Source organism: Euprymna scolopes, chromosome 22 (assembly GCF_053919585.1).
Source record: "Euprymna scolopes isolate OS-2025 chromosome 22, ASM5391958v1, whole genome shotgun sequence".
Classification (NCBI taxonomy): domain Eukaryota; kingdom Metazoa; phylum Mollusca; class Cephalopoda; order Sepiida; family Sepiolidae; genus Euprymna; species Euprymna scolopes.
Genome location: NC_136503.1, coordinates 14,285,562 through 14,311,436, shown reverse-complemented (window position 1 = coordinate 14,311,436; position 25,875 = coordinate 14,285,562). Strand labels below are relative to the sequence as shown.

Genomic DNA, 25,875 nt, shown 5'->3' with positions numbered 1-25,875 from the left:
GGATTTCCTTTGAAAGGAGAAGTGACGTTGTCCATGCGTGCGTGTATGTGTGTATATGTGAGTACATGTGTGTACGTTAGCGTGTGTGTATATACACGTGAATATGAGTGTATGTACGCGAACGTGAATATATGTACGTGTGTGGACGTGCGCGCATATGTTTGTGTGCGCGTATGTATATGACAAATAATATAGCTTGAAATGTGAACGCATGTTTTTGTGTGAGACTAGAAAAGGCTCGCGCAATATATATATTTGCTATCATGTCTTTGTATTAATAAATGCGAATATCTGCATGATTTTAAATATGTTTAAACATATTTTACAAGTAGAATCAAAGTATTTATTTATAGGCTTAGAAAATAAAATTTATCTTTTTAATTTCTTACAATATTTTAAGACGATAATTTTTTTTACAATTGTTTTTCTGCCAGAAATCCCTCACGAACGAAGACAAAATTCAATGAAAAAAAAAACAACATACTTTTTCTTTCTCTTTCTCTTTCCACGACGGGTGAGAAATTCTAAGTACAGTTTTGATAGAAAAGCTTCCTTGGGGTAATGTCAGATTCCTGCGTTTCTTTCCTTCTTTCTTCATTTTTTCCAAGTAAAACGTATACATTGCTCGAGATTCTAAAACTAGAAATATTTATTGTCTAGCCTAAGTTTTGTAATATTTTTTCTTTAAATTACATTATTACTCCTGCTCCCTTTAAATAATTTTCTTTCTTTTCTTTTACTTTAAATAACTTCGCTTTTTTACAAATAATTTCTCCTTTTCGTTTCTGTAAAGAAATAAGACAAAGACATTCCTATATAGTTCTTCTTTTTTATTCATTCAAATAATTATTTCAAACCAAAACCAAACCAAGTTTTCGAATGCGTGTGTTGTGTTTTTTAGAAAGTTTTCTTTACACTTTTACGGAATTCAAATTTTTACAGAAAATTATGACAACACAAAATAGAGACAATACAAAATAGAAATTTTCGTAACTAATAAAATAAAAATAATCATTAAATTTTGAGAAAACAAATATTATTTTCAATGACACTTTTTAAATAATTGGTTTTTCTGACTAAAATACAAATTTTTCAGTATTTTTTTTTACATTAACTACAACCCACCATTCACATTCGAAATGTTGACTTCTAAAGGTTTTTGGGTAATCTGACAACGAATATCACAGGTAAATTTGAGGCTGATAAGTACGTTACCAGATATGAAACCATATGATATCCAAGGTAAAAGCTAATGTAATCCCTGGCAGTCATTTGTTCACAACAGAAGCATATGCACATGTGTAACGGCTTTCAGAATAAACATCCCAACCTCCTCATGTTAAGAATAGCTTTCAGAATAATCCCCCCAACCTCCCCATTTTTAGTACGGCTTTCGGAATAAACACCCTCAATCTCCCCTTGTTAAGAATGGCTTTCGGAGTAAACACCCCTAATCTCCCCATTAAGAATGGCTTTCTAAATATACATCCCCAACCTTCCCATGTTAAAAACGGCTTTCTGAGTATACACCCCTATCCTCCCTATGGTAAGAACGACTTTCTGAATATACCCTCCCAACCTCTCCATGTTAAAAACGGCTTTTGGAATAAACACCCCCCAACCTCTCCATGTTATCAGGTTGGTGCAAAAACAATATCGTTTTCTCATATATGTTACTTTTATATATGATTTCTGAATTCATTCTTTGATATATATTGCTATGTTATATATCATTTTGAAGCACGTTTTTCTCTCTATCGAATCGTGTTATTTGTTACTGTTCTCAATCTCTTCGTTCATTTTCTTGCAAGCTTTTCAACAGCATGGACAAAATTCAAATCTGCACAATTTTCTTTTTCCAACACCAACTAAGCCGAAAAGCTGCCAAGACACTTCGTGATATCAATAATACGTTTGGCACAAAAACCACTAATGGACGTGTGGCACAATGGTGGTTCAAGAAATTTTGCAATGGTGACAAGAGCCTCGAAGGTGAAAATGGTTACGGCCTGCCGACTGCGGTTGATAACAAACATTTGAAAGCCTTAATTGAAGACAATCATCACAAAACTACATGAAAAGTTGCTGTTAAACTCGAGGTGGACCACTCAATAGTCGTTTGCCATTTAAAGCAAATAGGGAAGTCAAAAACGTTGAATGAATGAGTTCCGCATGAATTGAACAATAATTTTTTAAAAATCGTTGTTTTAAGGTGCCTTCTACGCTCCTTCTGCACCACAAAAACGACCCATTTCTCAAGCGGATTGTGATGTGGATCCTCTACAATAACTGGCGAAGTTCGGCACAGTAATTGAATGCTGGAGAAGCTCTATAACACTTCCTGAAGCCGAAATTGCACAAAAAAAGTTTATGGTGATTGTTTGGTGGTCTGTGGCTGGTCTCATCAATCACAGCTTCTTCAATCCAAGTGAAATGATTACGGTAGAGAAGTACTGCCGACAAATCGACAAACTGCACCAGAAGCTCCAACGTATGTGGCCGAGATTAGTCAAGATGAATGGACCAATTCGCCCACATGTTGCTTAATTGGCCCTGCTGAATGAATTGGGTTATGAGACTCTGCCTCATCCGCCATATTTACCGGACCTTTCACCCACCGATTATCACTTTTTCAAGCATCTCGACATCTCATGGTAAATGCTTCAAAAAGCCGAGATGATGCTGAATCGGCCTTCAATGACCTTATTGTTTCCAGAGCTCCAGATTTCTATGCTAATGGAATAAATAATCTTGTTTCTCGTTGGCAAAAATGTGTTAATTCTAATTGTTCTTATTTCGATTAATAAAGTTTATTATGAAAGGAGTGATGATCTTTTGAAGTTAAACATAAAAAAAACGACATTATTTTTGCATCAACCTAATAAGAATGGCTTTTGGAATAAACGCCCCCAATCCCCCTATATTAAAAACGGCTTTCGAAATAAATACCCCCGACTTTTCCATGTTAAGAACGGTTTTCAGAATAAACACTCCCAATTTCCCCATGTTAAGAATAGCTTTCGAAATAAATACCCCCAACCTTTTTATGATTAGAGCACCCCCAACCTCTCCATGTTAAGTACAGCTTCTGGAATAAACACCTGAAAGGTTGACATGAAGCAATTATTCAAACATAAACAAACGTTTTCTTGCCCATTATTTTTAAACGAAATTTAATAAAAAATTTTTATCAAGCTTATGTTCATTCACCCCGCGCCGGTAGAAGTGCCAAGCAGCAGGTGCCAAGTCATTACAACAGCGTAAGTATAATTCTATTCTTTTTACATTGTATTCTGAAATCATCTTACACTAGAACTTTAGATTATTAATATTTAACCATGATATTACTATCTTACCCTTAGAATGGTAAGAACAAGAGATAGGTCTAACAAAATGTTATAATTTGCAATAAGTGATTTATCTATCAAACAAACTACTACTGTCTTGGGAACTGAACGTTTTATTCAGTTCCGAATTCTTCTTTCTATTTAAAAGATGATCTGAAAATCCGACACTTCTGCAATACTGCGTGGAAACCATGTTTTTGTTTTTCAGGTTGGAAATATTATTATGAGGACACATTTATTTGATCAGTCTGCAGCACTTTTCTCAAATCACCTCCTTTTTTATTGGCATTGGTTCAATAAGATAGAGATCTCCAATTGCACAAATTAGCATGTGGCCAGACCATAAATTCAATTGGTGACCTGATAACTAAGGTTTTCCCAGATATTACTCCAAGTTTTCAGCATGTTGGATAGCTTTATAAAAGAGCAATATTCGCCCCAAGAAAGGATGCTGTTGACATGATCAATTATAATCTTTTGCAAGAGTTAACAATCCACAGTTAACAATCCATTGATTGTGTTATTAATGAAGATCAGACAGTAGAATTTTCTGTAGAATTCACTACAACCGCCTGGAATGCCACATCATAACTTGATATTGAAGGAAGGCGCTCCAGTTATATTATTAAGAAATCATGGTCCACATAAACTGTGTAATGGTAATAAAATCTTTGAAAACTAATGTTTTGAAAGCCATTTTAATAACTAAAAATTTTAAAGGTGAAACTGTGTTAATTCCTCAGATTCCCGTTATTCTTTCTGACATGCCATTTCAGTTCAAGCGTTTACAATTTCAAATAAAAATTAGTTTTGCCATGTCTATGAACAACGCCAGATACTTCAGCTATTATATATATATATATATATATATATATATATATATATAGTTTTTAAACACAAGGAGGGAAGTATTAAAACTACCGTTCAACTGTTCAAAAAAACACACTTGGCTCTTAAGGCAGACCCTCCATGCCATCTACTGTGGAGAAATGCGTGACTTACCTGGATAGACCACGTGCGGGTCGGTCACCGAAAATAAACAAAAAGAAAGAAAAGAAACGGTCAAGACTCTTATTTATAGAGTAGTGATCACGTGAGTTAGAAGAATATGCAAATAGAGGTGAACGATTTTGCGATATAAAAAGCCTGTGTTGTTAAGAGGAGGAGCAGACGGTTGGCAGAAGTCAGTGCTGTCAGACGTGCTTTAGAGTTTTGTTATTATATGCTGTGTTCGATTGTTGGGAGAGAGAAAAGAGAAGAGGAGGAACCAAGAAGACATTCTGCAGATACTTGACTTTGTGTTGGTTTTAAGCTATTTCGGCGCTTGGTGTGCGGTGACTAACAATGGACAGATTCGACATTCGCTTAATACCCGAGTTCGACGGATCTACCACTGGACCGGCTGTCGTTGAATGGATTGAAAAGGCAGAGAAAATCTGTAAACTGTGCAAAATTAAAGAACCAGCCACAGTTATCCCTTTGAGGCTAACCGGAGGGGCCTATGCAGTCTACCAACAACTCGGGGATGAACCAGACTGGGATGAAATCAAGCAGAGCCTGTATACAGCGTTTGGTACAGATCCATTTGTTGCGTGGCAACAGTTCACGAGCCGGACACTTCAACCCAAGGAAACAGTCGACGTGTACCTAGCCGACCTGCGAAAATTATCTGTACCGTTTGGTGGGGTCAATGATAAAATATTAAGCTGTGCTTTTTTGGTAGGCCTACCCGAGGAGGTCAGTAAACTGTTGCGGGCATCATCAAGAATCGATGAATTGTCAACTGATGAGTTATTGGCCCGAGCTCGAAACATCTGTAAGGAACAGGAACCAATTGCAGCAGCAGCTCGTTTTCGACATGGAGGTAATGTGGACTCTTTTCCAGATAGTAATAAGCATGCCACCCCAGTGTGCTATAAATGTGGGGAGGCCAATCATTTTGCTAAAGAGTGCCGGAGTGATAGGAGAGGTGTATATCCACAATCAAAGAGACCAGTGCAATGCTATCGCTGCAATAAGTTTGGGCACATATCTCGCAACTGTTCAGGAAACGAAGTTGGGGGCAAGGTACTATCGCTACCCTTGCCCCCTGCCAACCAATAAACACAGGATTGCCTGTCATTAGCGTTAAACTTGATGATGTGCAGTGTTCAGCACTTATAGACACGGGGTGTTCCCGGTCTATAGTTAGTGCCCATTTCTGTCCGGTGTGGCAGAGGAACCCAGTCGGCGTTATGACCATCAATGGCTTATCACGGGTATGTTGTGGTGAAGGGACAGTCACAATCTGTACTGAGAAGGGTGACACAGCTAAAGTTGACGTTCTGGTAATGCAGGAGAAACCCCTTGGCTACGACATGTTGCTTGGAATTGATGCAATACAAGCACTAGGAGGCGTTACAATCACAGCAGCTAGAGGTATCAGGCTTGGAGAAGGGAAAGACGTCTGTGCAGCCATGTCGACTGAAGAAAAGGACTTCTGTGCTACATTTGATGACAATGAAAGGGTGTGGACTGCAAAGTGGAAATGGGCCATGGGCCAGGAACCAGATCGGCTGTGCAACACGATTCCAGAGTATGCAGTTTCTACCAAGAATAGGGCCGCATATGAAGAAGAACTTCAGATGTGGATTGACAACGGTTGGTTAATACCATACCCACAGGAACGTCTGGGACCACCCAAGGGATTAATTCCGCTCATGGCTGTTGAACAACCTATCAAAGAAAAAATTCGTCCCGTAATGGATTACCGAGAGTTGAATCGGCATGTTGATGCGTTTACCGGAAACGCAGATGTGTGCGCTGCTAAACTGAGAGAGTGGCGTCAAAAAGGGAGCAATGTAGCACTTCTGGATCTAAAGAGGGCCTACCTGCAGATACGTATCCATGAGTCATTATGGCCGTTTCAGACAGTACTACTCAAGGGAAAACTATATTGTTTGATACGTTTGGGTTTTGGCCTAAACGTAGCACCCTTGATTATGACAACCATTATTAAAACTGTTTTGATGCAGGATGAGACCACAGAAAAAGCTGCTTCAGCCTACATAGATGACATCTATGTTAATGAGGACATAATGTCTGCGGATGCAGTTCGAATAAAACTGAAAGCGTTTGGGTTAATAAGCAAAGACCTTAAGCGCCTAAAGGATGGAGTGCCTGTGCTAGGCCTCGAGGTCTGGGAGGAGGGCAATACGTTGCGATGGAAGCGAGGGAGCCCACTTCCAAAGTTACCCAATGTATTAACAAGATGTACTATGTTTTCTATCTGTGGTAAATTGGTAGGACATCTACCTGTCTGTGGATGGCTCCGATCGGCAACAGGAGTGGTGAAAAGACGAGTGACTACAGTAACAAAAGGATGGGACGATGTTGCGGATGATGATTCTCTCCAACAAATGATGGCTGAAATGTTGTCCAGAGTGCATAGGAATGACCCTGCCCGGGGTGAGTGGCAAGTGTCTGGAAACGAACTAAATGCATGGGTTGACGCAAGTTCGTTGGCTACAGGTGTCGTGTTGGAGCAACTAGGTGTTGTTGTGGAAGATGCATGCTGGCTTCGTCCGAAAAATGATGCCCAACATATAAATTTGGCAGAACTTGATGCCACGTTAAAAGGTCTTAATCTCGCATTGCAATGGCAGACTAATGTTGTGCATCTCCACACTGACTCATTGTGTGTTTACCATTGGTTAACCGACACCTTGACTGGAAAGGCTCGAGTTAAGACTAGAGCTGCAAGTGAAATGCTAGTACGAAGGAGACTAGCAATAATTAAGCGTCTAGTTGACGAATACAGCTTGCAGGTAGACATTACATTAGTCTCGTCGATGCAGAATTTGGCTGATAGCTTGACTCGAGTACCAAAGAGGTGGATCGATGCAATGAGGCAGGGATCCGATCTTCAACAACAAACATGCGCGACTGTAACGGATCAATTAACACCTGACCAGATCCGTATGATACACCAGCAGATTTGACATCCTGGAATTCAGAGGACTGCATATTTTGTCCGAAGAGTATGCCCTGCAACTACAAAAGCATCAGTGAAAGCAGCCATACGTTCGTGTGAAGAGTGTCAGAGAATTGATCCGGCACCATCCCAATGGCAAAAAGGGAAGCTCGAGGTGGAGGGCAACTGGCAGCGAGTAGGGATGGACATAACACATTATGGGGACAAACATTTTTTGACCATGACGGATTGTGGCCCGACGCGTTTCACAATATGGCGCCTGTTGACACGACAGGATGCAGCCAGCATTATACAACAGTTGAGAACCGTCTTTTTTGAACGTGGTGCCCCGATTGAAATTCTGACTGATAATGCCGCCACATTTCGATGTCAAGAATTTCAGAAATTCGTGCACGAATGGGGGATTAAAATGCATTATCGGTGTGTATATTATCCCGAGGGTAATGGTATAGCAGAACGGTGTCACCGCACCATCAAAAGAATTGCAGCCAGGACGCAGTGCTCTATTCCAGAAGCTGTGTACTGGTATAATATAACACCCAAGGACAATGCAACACCAGCAACTGCACCAGCCAATGGGATTTACCAATATGAACAGCGTGTGAAAGGAGTTGATGCCATACCATCAGTGGTGAGTGTTGTCAATACACCATATCAGGTGGGAGACCTTGTTTGGATAAAAACCCCGAATGCTGGGTGCACTACGAAATTTTTCCGGGGAAAAATTGACGAAATCATAAGTCCTCAGACCATGTTGATTGGTGGCATACCACGTCACGTAAAAGATATCCGCCCTTGTTATACCTCTTCTGATTCTGAGGACGATGAGGAGGATCACACACCGTTCAGAGATGATCCTGATCACTTACTGCCCCTTCAGGTGAGCATAGAAACACCACCAACAGAACCAAACGAGGGAATGATGGGACATCCTGATGACAATAGTGAGGAGAGCGATGGACACAAGGAAGTAATGCCTCATCGAAATACTCGACAGAGACGAATACTGCCCACCCCCGTGATTGCGAAACCCCACGAGAAGGGATGATGGAGCACACCGAGGAGATGACGCCTCCGATTCTTCGGAGAAGTACCCGACAAAGACGGATACTGCCCCCCTGCCCTGATTGTGAGACACCGCCTATGGAACCACGAGACGGGATAATGGAACAGACTGGTAGTAATGATGGTGGTAATGAAGAAAACAGCAATGAGGAAGTGCTGCCCCCGATTCTTCGAAGGTGTACCCGCCAACAACGATTGCCCGCATGTCCTGTTTGTGATCATGAGATCAGGGGGGAGTGTGGAGAAATGCGTGACTTACCTGGATAGACCACGTGCGGGTCGGTCACCGAAAATAAACAAAAAGAAAGAAAAGAAACGGTCAAGACTCTTATTTATAGAGTAGTGATCACGTGAGTTAGAAGAATATGCAAATAGAGGTGAACGATTTTGCGATATAAAAAGCCTGTGTTGTTAAGAGGAGGGGCAGACGGTTGGCAGAAGTCAGTGCTGTCAGACGTGCTTTAGAGTTTTGTTATTATATGCTGTGCTCGATTATTGGGAGAGAGAAAAGAGAAGAGGAGGAACCAAGAAGACATTCTGCAGATACTTGACTTTGTGTTGGTTTTAATAGATGGTAATCTATGCACCCCAGATTCATTTCACGTGGAGACACTGGTCTGTTAGCTTGACCAACAAGTTAAATATACTGATCTATCAACGTTGTGTGTAACCTCTATATGTAAATCTAATCCCACCATTTCTTTTGTTTTTTTGCTTTGTATTTTCTTACATATCCAGGTACTTATTTTTCATATTCTATTCACTTTTTTTTTTAACTAAATTAATTATTAAAACAAATTGGTTTTCTCATAATACTTAATACATGATTTCTTAATGTTAGAAGGGAATCTATCTCCAATCCTACGCTTATTGATTTAGAATAGAGCTAAAAGATACTCAATATCTTCATCCATGTGGGTGAACAGAAATACCTGGTGTAGAAACCAGGTGCATAGTTAACCCATTCGGTGATTGACCCGTAGATCTTGTCAGGTCATCCATCTAGGAGGAGGAAAACTGATATTAAAACAAGGGGAACGGGGGCCTCATCTGTCATGGTTGACAACCTTCCTAGAGCTGGTGATTCAAACAATTTCTCCGGTTTGCAAACCTAAATTGCTAAAGGAGTAAATAGGCTGCCTTTCACACTCCTTTTTCTATTAGCCAGGTGCAGAGGTACAATACTAGGATCTCAATAGAACCACCCTGTGCTTGTTTCTTGACTAGGACATTGAATGCTGTTCCCCTATCCCCAATTTCTTTATTTATTTTTCTCACAACCTGAGCAAGTTGGATTTTCTTACATGCCACTTGTGCTCACTTGGCTGGTTTGGGCTGGTCTTGTCTGAAAGGTTGACAGTTTGGGTGGTTGCTGTTTCCAACTGACAGTACAGGAGCCCTTACTCTTTGGTAGTGCATATAGTGGCTGCTCTATCATCAGTTGTATAATCCTTGGATAGTTGTAGTGCCATGTCATGCATGTAAAGGGACCTTGCTGCTATCTCTTGTGGGGTTTCACGAAGCCACAACTTTCTAGGCAGGACTCAGCTAAATGAACAACGTGTGTGTATACTTGGCATCAAAACTAGCCCACTTTGCCCAACTGTCTCAACCTGAAATTAAACAAAAACGTAATGCAATAACAACCCAAACAAATATCACAATCAAATCAGACAACCACCCAAACAAAACCACTTTGCCTCCTCCCTTGAGGCTCGCGTTCACAAATACCCGTGGGGTTAGAAGTAATCTAGTAATTGTCTTACCTCCTAGTAAGCTCTCCGTATATCTTAGCATTAAGTGAAACAAACCTACACTCTTCAATCCTCTATAATTATTTTAACATGACAGGAAACTTCCCTCTCTGCTGTAAGAATTCGTATAGATATATGCATGGGCTTGGAGTCTATATTCGTAGCACTTTATCCTTAACTAGACAGCAACGTCTTAAATTGGATGACCAGGCTTTTATATGCTTTCGACTAGCCTTTCATCACTTACTTATATTTTCTCTACTTTCTGTCCCTCAAGTCAGGACTGTACCCTAGTCGATCATAATATAGATTCAGATACTCCTTAGATAGTAATGCTTAAATACATATGTTTGATTATTTTAATGCCTACCATAAAAATTGGCTTAGTTTCTCAGGTTACATAGATGCAACTGGACACCGTACTTACAGCTTCTCTCTAGCATATTCCTCACCCGCCTCCCAGATCTTAAACACCAACAGGCTTCACTTCTCAACCTATTCCTTACGACAGTACCTGAGGATTGTGTGACTAATGCCCACAGTCCACTTGAAATGCAGATCACCTAATGGTATCAGTGGACATTACACTTAAATCCCAACCCCAAGGGCCATTGTTCAAAATGACAAGGTACTACAAAAGGACAGACTGGGGAGCCACTAGAGAATAAATCCGAGATGTCCCATGGATCAAAATCTTCTCTCTTCCTGCTGAACAGTGTGTGCATGAGACAACTAAATCCTGCAAAGTGAGCATTGAAGCATATGTTCCCACATGAAAGTATTGTAACAAGCCCTTCTCGCCCGTATGGTTCACTACAAATTGTGCAGCTGCCATTGCCCAAAGACAGCATGCATTCTGCTGGTTTGTACAAATCAAATACAAATAAGCAAAACTTTATAGATGTGGGAAATCATTGGAGGAGAGAATTAACCACAGCCAAAAGAAGACATGCTGAAATAACCGGGAAATGTATAGAATTACAGAAGATAGGAACTCGTGATTTCTGGAAAATCTATAATAGTGTAGTGAATAAAGGGCATTTCCACGCTACCTAACAACTGGACGGTCACATCCATGGCAACCGAGGAAGTGGAACTGTTTGCCCAGCAATTCGCCTCCAACTCCACTTTAAAGCCAACAAACAATTCCTGCCCAAATTTTCCTATGCAAACTGAAGCCACACTTAAGGATATGAAAATCACTCATTCTCATGTCTGCGATATCATAAAAACTTAGACACCTCCAAGGCGTGTGGGCTTGGTCTCATCCCTGCTCAGAAATACTCAACTGAGCTAGCCCCTATATTTTTCAAGCTCTTCAATAACTATCCTGCTGAATCTTGCTTCCCTAATAGCTGGAATATGGCCTCTGTGGTCTCCTTCCTCCCTCTTCACTAAAATCTTTGAGACCTTAATTAATCAAGCACAAGTTCACCACCTCACAAAAGCTAATCTTCTCTTTGACAAACATTATGGATTCAGGCAATGTTGTTCTACTGCAGATATTTTAACAGTCATCTCTGAACGCATATACCATTCACTGGATAAGGCAGGCGAAATGTGGGGTTAAGATGCTACCTTATGTGTGACTCTGTCGATGTCTGTTATTATGGGTTGCATGGGGATGTTTTGTTTATGAGTTTGGGGGAGGCCTCATAATGTGGGGACAATGGGATGGTACTCGATATAAGCTGTCCATTTTTTATAGTTTTTTTTTTTTTTTTAATTTTGGGATTTGTTGAAGGTTTCAATACCTTTATATAAGTTTGTCGGGGCATATGTCTGATAATAGTTTGTGCATTTTTTCTAAATATGTATTTTTGTCTTAACTCCATTAATGGACACCATCAGCACTGCACTTGTTAAAAACTCTGGTGACCTCCTAAATAAAATTTAAAAAAATATCGACATACGTAACAAAACATAATTTCCTTGTATACCAATATCCCAATTAAAAAATGCCTTACTCCACAAACACCTAAACAAAATTAACATCCATCCTTCTCCCCGGACACATAGATACAAATAATCAAACTCATTACTGACATAACCTACTTCCAATTCAATAATTCTTTTTACAGACAAAAACCTAGACTCCTCGTGGGAAACCCCCTTCGTGGGTTACAATCCTGCTTATTGTTAGAATTTTTAGAAACCAGCTCCTTCAAATTTAGATTACCTGCAAAACAGTACATGATATCCTTATTTTTCTCCCTGTAAATGCGCAAATAGAACAACTAAAGAATAAACTAAATCCAGTTGAACCTTCTATAAAATTTACACACAAATCCGAACAAGACAGCTCTCTATCCTTTCTAGATGTACTCATGATAAGATCAGAAAACGATCTAATGTTTAAAGTACACAGAAAACTACACATAAGAACGATTACTTACACTACTACAGGCATGATCATCGGCTTTTTCTTACGTGCCTTCAGAATCTGTAGTCCCCAATATCTTGATGATGACATTCAACAAATCACAAACACACTAAAAACATTACAATATCCGACTTATTTAATTTCTAATGCAAAGAAAAAAGCCACAAAAATATATTCTAACATAAACAAACAGAAACATGACACAACAGACACATTCCTACTAAATAGATATCTCCTCATACCAACCAATACTAATAATGCAACAATTTGCAACACCCTCAACAGACGTGGTATACACACGATACAAACAGCTTCATTAACGATAAACCAAACATTATAAACCACTAGGCACTCCTCAAACCTCCATATCTAACGCTGTTATATACTCTATCCCTTGTAATAACTGTCACCAGACATATATAGGAGAAACACAATGTAAATTAGAAATAAGACTTAATGAACATAAGAGAGACATAAAGAACGGCAATCCTTTTAACGCACTTTTCTCCCACTGTGCTGAACATGGTCACTCGTTCAACTTTGCAGATGCAAAATCATCACATTCTTTCCAGACAGAGCTAACCGAAGACTTCTAAAATCAGCATTCATTTCAAATACTAGCACCATCGCACAGAGAAAAGGATTCTACAATTTAGACCCCATTATAGGAAATATATTATTCAAAGAGCAAAATATGAATGTAGATCCTGGGTAGTTATTTTATATATCCTTAATCGTTTCTCCTTATATGATTTTAACAAAATTAATAAGGTATTAACTAACTAACAAATAAATATAAATAAAAATACATTAAACAAAAAATAAATTAACGGTTCAGTAAATATGCCTGCATGTATGTATATAAGTGACGTTTGAATGTGTGGGTATATATATATATATATATATATATATATCAAATTATAGTGATTCATTGAAATTAAAAAAAACTTATTCAAATCAAGGATTTTTTATTATTCCAAGTAAGACAAAGAATACTTTAGAAATTTTATCTCCTTATCCTATAGGGTTTCGATGCCTACCATCTCTTCAGAGGAGAAAATATTAGCAAATAGATATAACGGTATTCACCCTATTTGCTAAAGTCAGTTAGACATGGAAAATCATAATCAAAAATTGATTATATAGAAGTCACATAGCAGGGGAAATTGAAGAAAAGGATATAAAGGTTTAGTTCCAAATTTCACGGTAAAATCCAAGGTAACTGTCCTTTAAAGCAGTGAGGTAATGAAATCCATATATTGTGTAATCCACATCATAGAGTAGAAATCCAAGTTGGGCATATTTCTGGAGTAATTCTTCTTTATGATGAAAAGATTTTTAAGGTCCGGTTGGAACTTTTTATTAAAGACCTTAGTATTACTGGGATCAAACGTTAGTGAGATAGGATAAGTAGAAAAGGATAGTAGAGGGGAGAGAAATTTAAAATGAAGAGATGGATGAGGGGGGGGGAGAAGACATATATATATGTATGTATAAAAATATATATATATAGCAGAGAGTGATAAGTTTAAACACGCTATAAAAAGCTATAAAATGTTGAGTAGCCATTTTGGTAGGTCAAGTTAGGCTTGGGTATAGGAAAAGGGTGGAAAAAGAAAATAAAATGAAAGAAAGGAAGAGGAAGAAGAAGCAAATGAAATTTTGCATTTTTCAAGCTGAAATCAACCTTTAAACTAATTAACCTAATTACATCTTAAATTCTTTACTCTGTTCAAATCTATTAAATCCAGTCAACTCAAACAATTAAATGATAAGGTGCTATTTTTGTTAATTTTATACTCATTGAATTTATACTTTAAATGAAGGAATTAAACTGGAGAAATCGAATAATATCAGTAAGTAAAATGTTCAACTAAAACTAAGCGTATTTGATAGAGTTTGTTATTTTAATTTTATAATACTAATGATGATCATTTACTGTTAAATCGAAGATAATACTGTCTTACTGGGAGGTATAAAAAATTCGGTAATAATAATAATAATAATAATATTTAATAATATTTAACTGGAAGAACTTTATACACTCATATATATATATATATATATATATATATATATATATATATATATATATATATATATATATACATATATATATATACATATATTTTCCCATACACATACCTATGCCTATACATATATACATGCATACTCACATACATATAAACAGTCACACACGCATACATACACAATTATATATATACATACATACACACATACACACATACATACATACTTTAAAGATTATAAATTTAAATACAAAGAAAGTTTAAAACTAGTCATACTAATAATTAAAATAATCAATGCACGTAATAAAACTAATTATAATAAAAACAAATTGACTCCTATGCTGTTAATTAACATTCAGAAAATAAGTGTTATTGGGTTATGTAACTAAGGCTGTAGAGTTGGGTCACACTAATACCAACAAAGGTGACGCATTATTGAGTATTACGCGTCCATATTTATATGTGTGGATCGGGAAATTACTTTGCAGTGTGGAATGTTTAACACTTTTTTAATGAGTAGTAAAAGGGGACGAAGAATTATAAAGCTCGTTAATTAGTTTGGAATAGTATTCTAACAAGATCCCAGAAGTGCCAATTATGTGTTAGAATTTAAAACTGTATTATGTTAATGTGTGTATGGTGAGTCTTTACTTAAAATGTAAATTAACAATAAGAAGGTATTATTATATAGGTTAGATGAGATGTTTGAGTCACAAGCGATATGCATTTAGTATTATGTTTTTACCCATTTACCTGTATATATAGAGTGTATGTTATTTTATTTTAAGTTGGCTGTATTTAAATTTTTTCTTGTGTTTACATCTAGACACTAGTTCATTCTTGGCATTTATTATGGGTTTATTGAAGGTGATAATGTTAACTGCTTCGGATATGCAAAGATTGCAAACTTTGTCTCCTGGGATATATGATCTAGATTTATTCAGTATACTCCATTTAATTGAATAGGGAATTTTCTTGTCTTCCAGCCTATTGATTAACGTTGCTATTATTATCATTGTTTTGAGATCTTTCATTTCTGAAAGTGTGCAAGTGGTTTTAAATTCTTACTTTAATTAAGTTAGAGGATGCGCCTATATAAGTGAATGTTTTCCTTGTTTTATTATTGTTTATTGGTTCATTTATCCCAATGTTGGGGAGTCTTATATTGGGAAGCTGAGTTGAGAGGGGGCCTGAAGATGTATAACGCGGGTGCTGTTTAATCCTATTCTGGTTTTCACTGGGAATTATATTATTGGATCCGTTAACCTGTTTTTTGTTGTTGTTATTGTTATTATTAGAACCCAGACCATATGTTTCCCTATATATATTTGCGTCCTGAGTACTTCGATTGTTTTCATTATTTCCCCCATTAGATTGGTTGTTTGCATGTTTTGGTAATTGCGTGACTGTGCAAGCATATACCACGTCTAACTGACCTTAGCAAAATAGGGTGAATACCGTTATATCTATTTGCTAATATTTTCTCCTCAGAAGAGATGGTAGGCATCGAAACCCTATAGGATAAGGAGATAAAATTTCTAAAGTATTCTTTGTCTTACTTGGAATAATAAAAAATCCTTGATTTGAATATTTTTTTTTTAATTTCATTGAATCACTATAATTTGCTTTATTTGCTCTATCCTGTATTTGTAACACTTCCTATTTAGATGGCATAATACATAGAATATTACGACCAGTAATATTTTGTAAATATTATAATCACAGGTTTCCATACCAGCTGATTGTGGGATAAATCCATTCGGAAGTATATATATATATATATATATATATATATATATATATATATATATATGAGAGAGAGAGAGAGAGAGAGAGAGAGAAAGAGAGAGAATAATCCAAACTCCCTACATGTACATTTATAAATTCTTTTCCAGAATAGGAAAAAACCTAAAGATCTTTCCCTTTTCATTCGTATGTGGTTTACAACCTGTTTCCTCAGCAATTTTCCTACAAAATCCTGATGATGTCCCCTGAAATAGGGATGAAACGTTGATTACCATTTATTAATTTTAGGTTTTCCTTTTCATTCGTGCATATATATATATATATATATATATATATATATATATATATATATATATATATATGATAATTATTAAATAATTATGTCAGCCCCTTTAAGAAACTTGTTTTTTATCGTTGAGCACTTTTAGTTGAATTAAAAGTCGGTCAATTTAGCTCATATGCGCAGATCGTCATATAATGATCAGATCACTCTGACTGACGTTAATAACATTTAATGAAATAACTGTTTAAAATTCAACAGCATTTCTCGCGGTTAGTGGTAGCTGAATGGATATAATCCTTGCTAATGAAGCCAGAGATGGCTTCTGTTGCCGGATTCAAATCTATCGACTGGCGTTAATCATGACACCCTGCACTGAAGATTCCCGAAAGGATGAAACACTAGTGTCTGTAGGTATTTAATAATTATTCTAGTAAATAATTATATATATATATATATATATATATATATATATATGAACAAATATATGTATATATATATATATATATATATATATATATATATATATATATATATATATATATGAACAAATCCACTGTTTAAAAACCACTGGTTATTAAGAATTTAAGATTCAACGGTCGAAAAAACTAGACAAGTTCAAAATTAATTTTATTAAACTTATCTATTTATTAAAATTTAATTGATCTTTTCTTTTCTTCATATGTTCGAGTAGTAAAATATTCTTCTTCAGGAATTAGAATTTTTTTTTTTCTTTCATGTCATGATGGAGGAGGTAGCACCTGGCACGTCTTCAGAGCTTGAAAATAGATGCTGAATGAGATTTAAATGTCCGATAACAGTGTGAACATTGGTCGAACGCATAGGTTAATAATAATAGAAAATCCATTGTTTGAAAAGCACTCGATATTTTAAATTTAACAGTTGAAAAGATCAGACACGTGCAAAATTGATTTGATTTCATGTCATGGTGGAGGAGATAACACCTGGTAAGTGGTCAGAGGTTGGAAATCCACCGTTTAAAAAGCACTTGCTATTTAAGATTTAATGGTTGAAAAAGACCAGACAAATTCAAAATTGATTTTAATAAACATATCTATTTATTAAAATGAAATTGAATTGTTTATTTTTTAATTTCAAATAATAAAATATTCGTCTTCAGGAAATACAGAGAGTTTTTTTTGTTTTTTTTTTTCATGTCATGGTGTTGGACGAAACACCTGACTCGTCCTCAGAGGATAGAAAATTGAAATTTAAATATCCGATAACAGTGTGAACGTTGGCCGAACGCATGGATCAATAATGATAGGAAATCCATTTAGGCTATGGGCCCAAAGGTCAAAATCCCTCTAGATTTTTGATTCTGTGACCTCGGTTGGGGGTGGAAGAAAAAATGGTGTCAAATGAATGCCAATAGACTCCTGAACATCATATTTTTTTTCACAAGCACAAATGTTGCGCATTAATGAAAACGGCGGCCATATTTAAAGATGGCCGACAATCATCAAATAGAACATTATGACTTGCTTAAACCTTAGTAGCACACAAACCGATAACAATACAGACATCTAGTTTAGCACATTTTATTCCCAATTTATTTCTTCATCATTTAATACATAAATATTGGACTTAATATATTTACTATGCTTCAAAATAGGGAATATTTTTCTAAAAAAGCTTTTTTCAAACATCTTATTTGAAACAACTTCAATCTTTTCTGTGGATAACTAAAGAAATAGATTTACATTTTGATATTTCTCATGTAGAGACACCTATAGTCTACCAATATTATTAGTCATACAAATCTATTGCTATATTTTGTATGTAACAAGGTCGTTTAAACCTGAGGTAGAGCTGCGATTTTGTGTCATTTTTTATACACATCAACTTGGTAAAATATACAATGTTTGTCAATTTTCATTAAAAAGTATTTTTTTGAATCTATGAATAATAACACAGATTTAAAGGACAAAAAGGCATTTTTAATGAAAGTTAAACAAACAACATGTTAGTAAATAAGATCATATATGCTTTTATTTAAAACTGATCACTGCTTATGCCACTTCATCATCATCGTCGTCGTCATCACCATCATCAGTGTCATCATCATCATGTCCAATGTTTTTACTAATTTTATAACAAGAATCTCTTGCACACTTGCACATATCTGTGCATGGGACCCTGTTTTGGAGACATGTACAAATGTTAACGTCTTTACAATGACTTTTTTTACATTTGGCAGAGCAGTTAATTAAATCCATTAAACTGTCTGGAGCAGGAAGAAGATTCATCCAATGGATTACTAAATCTCCATTTTCTATCTTCCATCCATGACAATCAGGGGATGGTATATCAGGATTTGCATGGAGGCTCCTTTTATAGACACCTGAAAAAAGAAAGAAATTAACATTAATATTGAATAATTTTCATCCTTTCTAATAAGCAAATAACAATGAAACTCCATATATTTAATTTTTACATATAATTGGAAATTAAATATTTATAAAACGTACCTGCTTGATAGTTAGCTCGCTTGATGTGTTCACTCAGGGCATCTTGATTTGGAGGCATTGTGATTTCCAATTTTCTTTGGAATCTAAACATGTTGTATCTGGCTTCATTAACACTTGTGACATTTTGTTGGCCATACAACCTGCAAACAAATATTTCCAATGATTTTGCTGTGTCTGGTTTCACATAAAATTCATTACCAAGATCACTGAATGCGTAACAAAACTCATTCTCTCTCAGTAATAAACTAAGTGCTTTCTTTTTGCCCTTTCCGTAAAATGAACTGACACTATCACATCCTGTAAAACAATGTAGACCAATCAAGGCTTGACTGACAGACTCTCCAATGTTGTCTTTTATCATCTTGATGTCTATTGTTCGCAAATTTGTTCCTCTTCCTGTGTGGAAGTATAAATGTGCGGGAATAAGATTTTGTAAAGAAACTCCAATTACAAACACATCGGTATCAGGACTCATAATGATTACATCCATACTAGTGTTGGCTGCAAAAGAAGCATGCAAATAAATCCGTGTATCAGCTTCTTCTTGTGAGCTACAAAGTTTTGTCTCTTCTAACCGGATGACAATATCACTTGCCTCTTTTCCAGGTGAGAAGGAATGACATTTCTTGTTATGCGCCAAGAATACCTTCACTCCTCTAAGCTCTGATGTTGAAACATTAGACCATGTTTCATCCAAGAATTCTATTAAGGACTTTTTATTCTCTCCATTTGAAAGAAATTTCTTCCATTGCTGAGGAAGGAGCTGACCATGGATTCTTATCTGAGAGCTAGTAGCAGCTCTTTTATCCCTCTCGATATTTTTTATAGAGATCTGCTGGTATGTATCAGTAACAAAATGAATTTCTTTAGAATGATTCGATTTTGCCCTGTTCACTAAACTTTTCAAAATAACAAGAGCAAGATTAAGAAATGTTTTCTCTCCTTGTAATTTGTTCAAATTTAATTGGTGTATCAGCGACATACCATCCACTATATATATGCCACCTACTATAGGGTTCTCAACAATAGGATTGTTAGCATGGCTTTCTAAAGCATGAAGTAAGTTTGCTTTATTAGTTTTAACCAACGATCCATGTGAATTTGCAAGGGACAATGGTAATGGACCTAAGGAATATGACAGTAATTCTTGAAGATTAATGTTCCGGATTCTACCAATCACAACCATCTGCTTCCAAAGTGATATCCTTTCCGTGGACATGATGATTTGATTTTTTAGACATACTGGAGAATGTTTTTAAATTCATTCTTTTCATCGGGGCAAAAAAATCAACTTCTCCCGTTTGTAGACGCTGCCCACAGAAATTTTCAAATTCTGATTCGCCCCTTGCCTTAGCAAATTGCAGATCATTTTGAACATCTTGTGTCGCAACTAATCCTGATGCAATATGGATCAACTCAGCTGGTTCATACTCAAATGGATTAAACATACTGTTTACTGTGTCTATTATCTTTCCAATAGCAAGCTTATCATGTTTCATCCGACTGTGTAAAAGATCTGATCGTGTTCCACTTCGTTCTCCTTTGCCAGCCATAGTTTCACATTCATGGGTAATAGACCCTCTCGCATGATGGGACCATATCCACCTGTTGACGGCTCTCTTGTTTGTGCTGAAGCCTGTCATACCACCTTTTGTTTTTGAATCACGATTAGCAGTTTGTTCGATGGTTTGGTCACAAGGAATTTTAGCAAAGGCATTTGAGCTTCTTTGAACAGCAAAATCTCCTCCAATGCATTGTGTATATATCACTGGATGAGTATTAGCGAGATTAGACATCTCCAACCAGTAAACTGGAAGGTATCTGCTATAATTTACATGGTCATATGCAAACACCCAAGGTAACATCTGTCTAACACTTGCCAAGTGAAGTTCCCAGTTTGACTCTCGAATACCTCTAAGGAAAAGTAAAAGAATTTCTACAATGTCAATATAAGAACTCCAGAATGCAAAAGTTTGCTTTTTGTTGCCAACCTGTATAAATTCTTCATAGGATGATAGAAAACTTTGAAAATGTTCTCCCTTCAGAATTTCTTCATACTGAGGTCCTGGGAATGATTGTGACAAGGATGTCATTAAATGCTTCACTTTTTCTGCCTTTTCTTCAGGAATGCTGTTTAAATAGGTTGTCAAACGCATATGCTGCATTGCTTCGGCCACTAATTTATGGGCTCTAACTGCTCTGTTATAGTGTCTACCTGTGAAAACTCCATTTATTGAGCCTACAGCAACAACTTCTGATTCTATTAGAATATCTTGAAGCCCGGCATCACGAAAACGCTTTCCCAAACACCCAAGAAAGGACATTGCTGTATGAAAAGCACCAAGTCGAATCACCAATCTCTTCATGAAATATGGATTTCTCCATCTAATTAATTGTGCCTTTGAATAGATTGCTTGATCCATTACAATAACAAGAGACTCTAACTTGAGTTGATCTGCAATGTCAATGCTTTTTTTTAGAATTGTAAGGACTGTATCCATTTCTGTGGGGCTAACATCAATTACGGGTAAATAACCTATGGTAGATTTTGATGCAATCTCCCTTTTGCACAGGAGTTGGTTAAACCCAGTCCAAGATGGTAATATAATTTCACTGCCGAATTTTGTGATATAGTACGCTATATCAAGTTTTAGAGAATTTTGCAGAAATACACGATCTGAATGAAGTGAAACATGTTCAGCAAATGGTAGTGGGCCATCTTTTCTTCCACCGGTGTATGTAGCCAAATTTACTTCTGGTGGTTCCAATGTTCTTTTCCGTGTTCTTTTGAGTCCTTCTACTGCAATCTTAGATGCACACGGTTCGACTAACATATTTTGTATTATTATCCCAGTTGTGTTGTGTGTTGTTCCATGTCCAGATAAAGTTTCCTCACCAAAATCATTATTGTCCCAGACCAAAGTTGTTGGAATACCTGCCTGGATGGTGGATGGAATAGAATTTTCTCCACGATTGATTTCAAGTTCAGCTAGTGCTGTATCATGATTTAAAACCACCGAATGAGAAACACAATGTCCCAAACCATTCAATAAACCAATCACTTGGGCAGATCCAGACAAATGGCGTACAGCCATACCAAGTGATAAATGTTTTGGCATTAATGTACGTCCGTTAGAAGACAAAAATATAATGTCTTGTGAAATAGACAAAATCTTTCTATAGACGGATGCAGATATGTCCATTATTTTTTCTGTGCACAAATCTTCAGATGCCCCAACTATCCATACAAGAAAGTTAAATAAAATATGGGGCACCATCTTTTCAGCCTCCTGCAAATTTAATGTTTCTGCTGTTGGCGGCCATAACGAAGGAGGTTTTACTTGTTGAATAATATTTCTCAGATCCATAGCTGTTATGTACAAGTTAGAAAGAGGATTTGGATCTGAGCGTACATGACTTGTTTGTTGGTTTGTGTCATTTTCTGACGACTCTGTTTCACTTGGAGTTGTGGTATGTGTTTCCTCATGGAGTACTGTTTTTTCCTCTACAAGAGAAGACACTGTAATGTCATTTACATACACGATGTCACCTTGTGATCTCATTTTAGGAGTGATGAAGCATAATTGAGGAAATTTTTTCATTAATCTTTGTTTTAAATATCCTGTTTTATATAAATGCGCATCAACTCCATGTGTTTCTTTAATCTGTTTGACAAACAAATCTTTCAATTTTTTAAGTCTCATGATTTCCTTGTTTTCGATAATCCTTGTTTGGACTAATTTCGCAAAGACCTCAAATGCTTTAGCATATGAAGTTTGCTCAGAGTGTTCGGTTTTGGTTGGTTTGGTTAAATATCGAGTGAAGTCACGGTAACATGAGTTATGATATTTCACTTCGATTGCTACACAATCTTTATTCCTTATTTGCATGAGGAGTGATTCATTTTCATTTTCTTCTGCTGCTCGTTTTAAATTAGCAGCTTCTATTGTCGAACATCTGACAAGTTTTTCCCTGTTTCTTTTGCCAGATCCTTTGCACACTATAGTTTTTACTTTTTGGCATAGTATGCAAACATCTGGTAAAATATGCTCTGATCTAGCTGGCAAAGATGGTCGATCAAAATTGGAACGAAGAACCCGTCTTTTTTTAGCTGGTGGATCATCATTTTCGGCAGTAGTCGCATCAATGTTTTCTTGAGATGGGGACCCTGTAAAAATAAATATATTTAGGAGTTTAATATGCATTTGAAATAACAAAGTATATGGAAAAGTTCAAATTAAAAATATCCAATCATTATTTCATAAATCCAAAACATTTCATTAAAAATTTAAGATTTTTTTTGTATAGTGCTGATAAAACTTCTGTGAAAAAATTGTATGTTATTAATTTACATTCTACAATTAAATCGTCTGGTGACTCCTTATTAATCGGACCAAGGGATGTTTACAAAATCATGCAATATATTTATCATTGGAATTGGTAGGTAAATTCAATATGCAATGCACTTTATTTTACTAGTGAGTTACCACTTATCAAGGCTAAAAGCCACACGAGGATAAAGGTTAATGGAATAGATTGTCAAGTGACTGATTGTGGAAGTGCTAGAATCAAGAAATGGTACCATAGACAGTTGTATCTATATTTAGAATCATAAAAGAAATGAAACATTTCCAGATTAAAACCAATAGCTAAAATTATTGAAATTATGAAAACTGTTAAATAGTAACAGCATTTGGCTAAGAGCAAAGTGTACCCTTTATTCTGATAATACAGGTTATCTTTTGTTTCAGATTTGTGAAGGAGAAATCTTTCTAAACTGAGGCAATTGTAATTTTTGTTCCAATCAGAATACATTTTTGGTGAACTAAATTTTACCCACAATAAAACCCTGTTTTGTATCTATGTTCTCGTGGGGGAGGCAAGTAAATAGAAATAAACTCTAGTTTTTTTTTTTGTTTTCTTTACAAGTGAAATTTTCTAAAACAGATGCCAACTTTTATGTACATATTCAATTGTTTGAAAAGATATTAATGTAGATTAACACCCTCATTTAAATCGCTCCCTCCCCCGAGAAGAAAAAAGATTGTACAACTTAGAAGTTTACAAAAAAAAAAAAAAAAAAAAAAAATTAAAAATCAATTAAATTGAATAAATATATTTTAGAATTTAGAGGTGTTGACCTTTTTTCTAGTGAAGATAAATTCTGTGCGTTTTTTTATTGGGAGAGGAGGGGGTAAATTACAATCTTGGCACTCAGACTTAGGGTTAATGGTAAAAAAAAATTAACAATAGTCTCCAGGAAATGGAGGATGATTTTCCATTAAATTTATATACGAAATGTTACTCTAAATCCATTTTTTCCTACCATAAAATTTTTCATGCTGTTCAGTTCACACGTACTTGCCTAAGTGAATAGAGGGAGTATAAGAAAAATTGTCTCTTTCCAAATACGTATCAATAAAAATAAAAATTATTAAAAGCTTAAACTTACCTTCGAAAACGTTATCAGTATTCTTTTCTAGTTTTTTCTGAATTCTTTCAATTTTCTGATAATCCGTGAAACGTGCATAACAAGTTTGGTGAAACCCAACACGAGGTGGTATTTCAGTTGAATCACAGCTTAAGTCAAAGTTTTTCGCAATTTCTGCTTGTGGTCCATGTAAACCTTTCCATTTTTTAACATATTCTAAAAAGCGCGTCCATGTCTTCACTGAAAAAGATCTAACATTCAATGTTTTAGTTGGAAATATGCACATAACGCACTCTTTTTTGTCTTTGTTTACAAACATTTCTTCTTCACTAGAGGCAGCCATATTGAATTTTTAACTCGCACTACGATGATTGTGATTGGTAGATTGTAAGGAGTAAATAAAAGAAGTATTCTGAATGGCTACTTTTTTGTACGAAGGCAACTTAACAGTTAGCATTTTTTTGTGCATTAAAATTAAAATTATTTATTAATGCACCATAATCTTGCTTGTGAAATTTTTTTCCATGTTTCTTATGATTTTATACATATTATATCCAAAAATCATGCCCACCCCTTTTACATCTCATTAAAATTAAGAATTTTCACTCTGGGCCGACGGCCTAATTGTTTGAAAAGCACCCGATATTTTAGATTTAACGGTTGAAAGATCAGATAAGTTCAAAATTGATTTGATTTTGTGCCATGGTGGAGGAAGTAACACCCGGTAGGTCTTCAGCGGTTAAAAATTGATACTTAATTAGATTTAAATGCCCGATAACGTAGTGTAAACGTTGGTCGAACGCAAGGATCAATAATAACAGGAAGTCCACTGTTTGAAAAGCACTTGATATTAAGAATTTAAGATTTAACGGTTAAAAAGACCAAACAAGTGCAAAATTGATTTTAATAAACTTATCTATTTATTAAAATTAAATTGAATTTTTCTTTAATTTTCAGATAATAAAATATTTTTTGCAAAATACAGACAGTTTTTTTTCTCTTTCATGTCATGATGAAGGAAGTTACACCTGGCACGTCTTTGGAGGATAGAAAATTTTAGATTTCACAGTTGAAAAGACCAGACACGTTCAAAATTGATTTTAATAAACTTATCTATTTATTCAAATTTAATTTAGTTTTTTTTTTTCTTTAAATTTTAGAATAGTAAATTATTCATCAATTTTATTTATTGCAGAGTATTATCCTCATCTTTTCTTAGTTGTTTCATGACGTTTCGGCCAACTATTCCTCTGGCCTTCGTAATTGCAGTGAATGCAGTCAGGAGCTTCAGAGTTCCTATCGTCGCGATTACCACCTGACAAAGGCCAGAGGAATAGTTGGCCAAAACATCATGAAACAACTAAGAAAAGATAT

General features: G+C 35.9%; 3 protein-coding genes across 3 annotated transcripts in view; 1 reads left to right on the top strand and 2 right to left on the bottom strand.

The window, feature by feature from the left end:
* LOC145243903 (nicotinate phosphoribosyltransferase-like) overlaps window positions 1–25,875 on the top strand; it is a 328,038-nt gene that overhangs the window by 70,703 nt on the left and 231,460 nt on the right. The gene's annotated exons all lie outside the window — the stretch shown is intronic.
* Window positions 18,125–20,249, bottom strand: LOC145243902 (uncharacterized). Its single transcript, XM_080107008.1, has 2 exons — window positions 19,071–20,249; window positions 18,125–18,943 (listed from the first exon to the last, which is right to left on the bottom strand). Exons 1-2 carry the CDS (start codon window positions 20,050–20,052, stop codon window positions 18,612–18,614), a joined length of 1,314 nt encoding a protein of 437 aa, XP_079963134.1. The 5' UTR covers window positions 20,053–20,249; the 3' UTR covers window positions 18,125–18,611.
* Window positions 20,240–24,844, bottom strand: LOC145243809 (uncharacterized). Its single transcript, XM_080106839.1, has 2 exons — window positions 24,523–24,844; window positions 20,240–23,238 (listed from the first exon to the last, which is right to left on the bottom strand). The coding sequence occupies exons 1-2, from the start codon at window positions 24,842–24,844 to the stop codon at window positions 20,240–20,242; spliced, it is 3,321 nt and encodes a 1,106-aa protein (XP_079962965.1).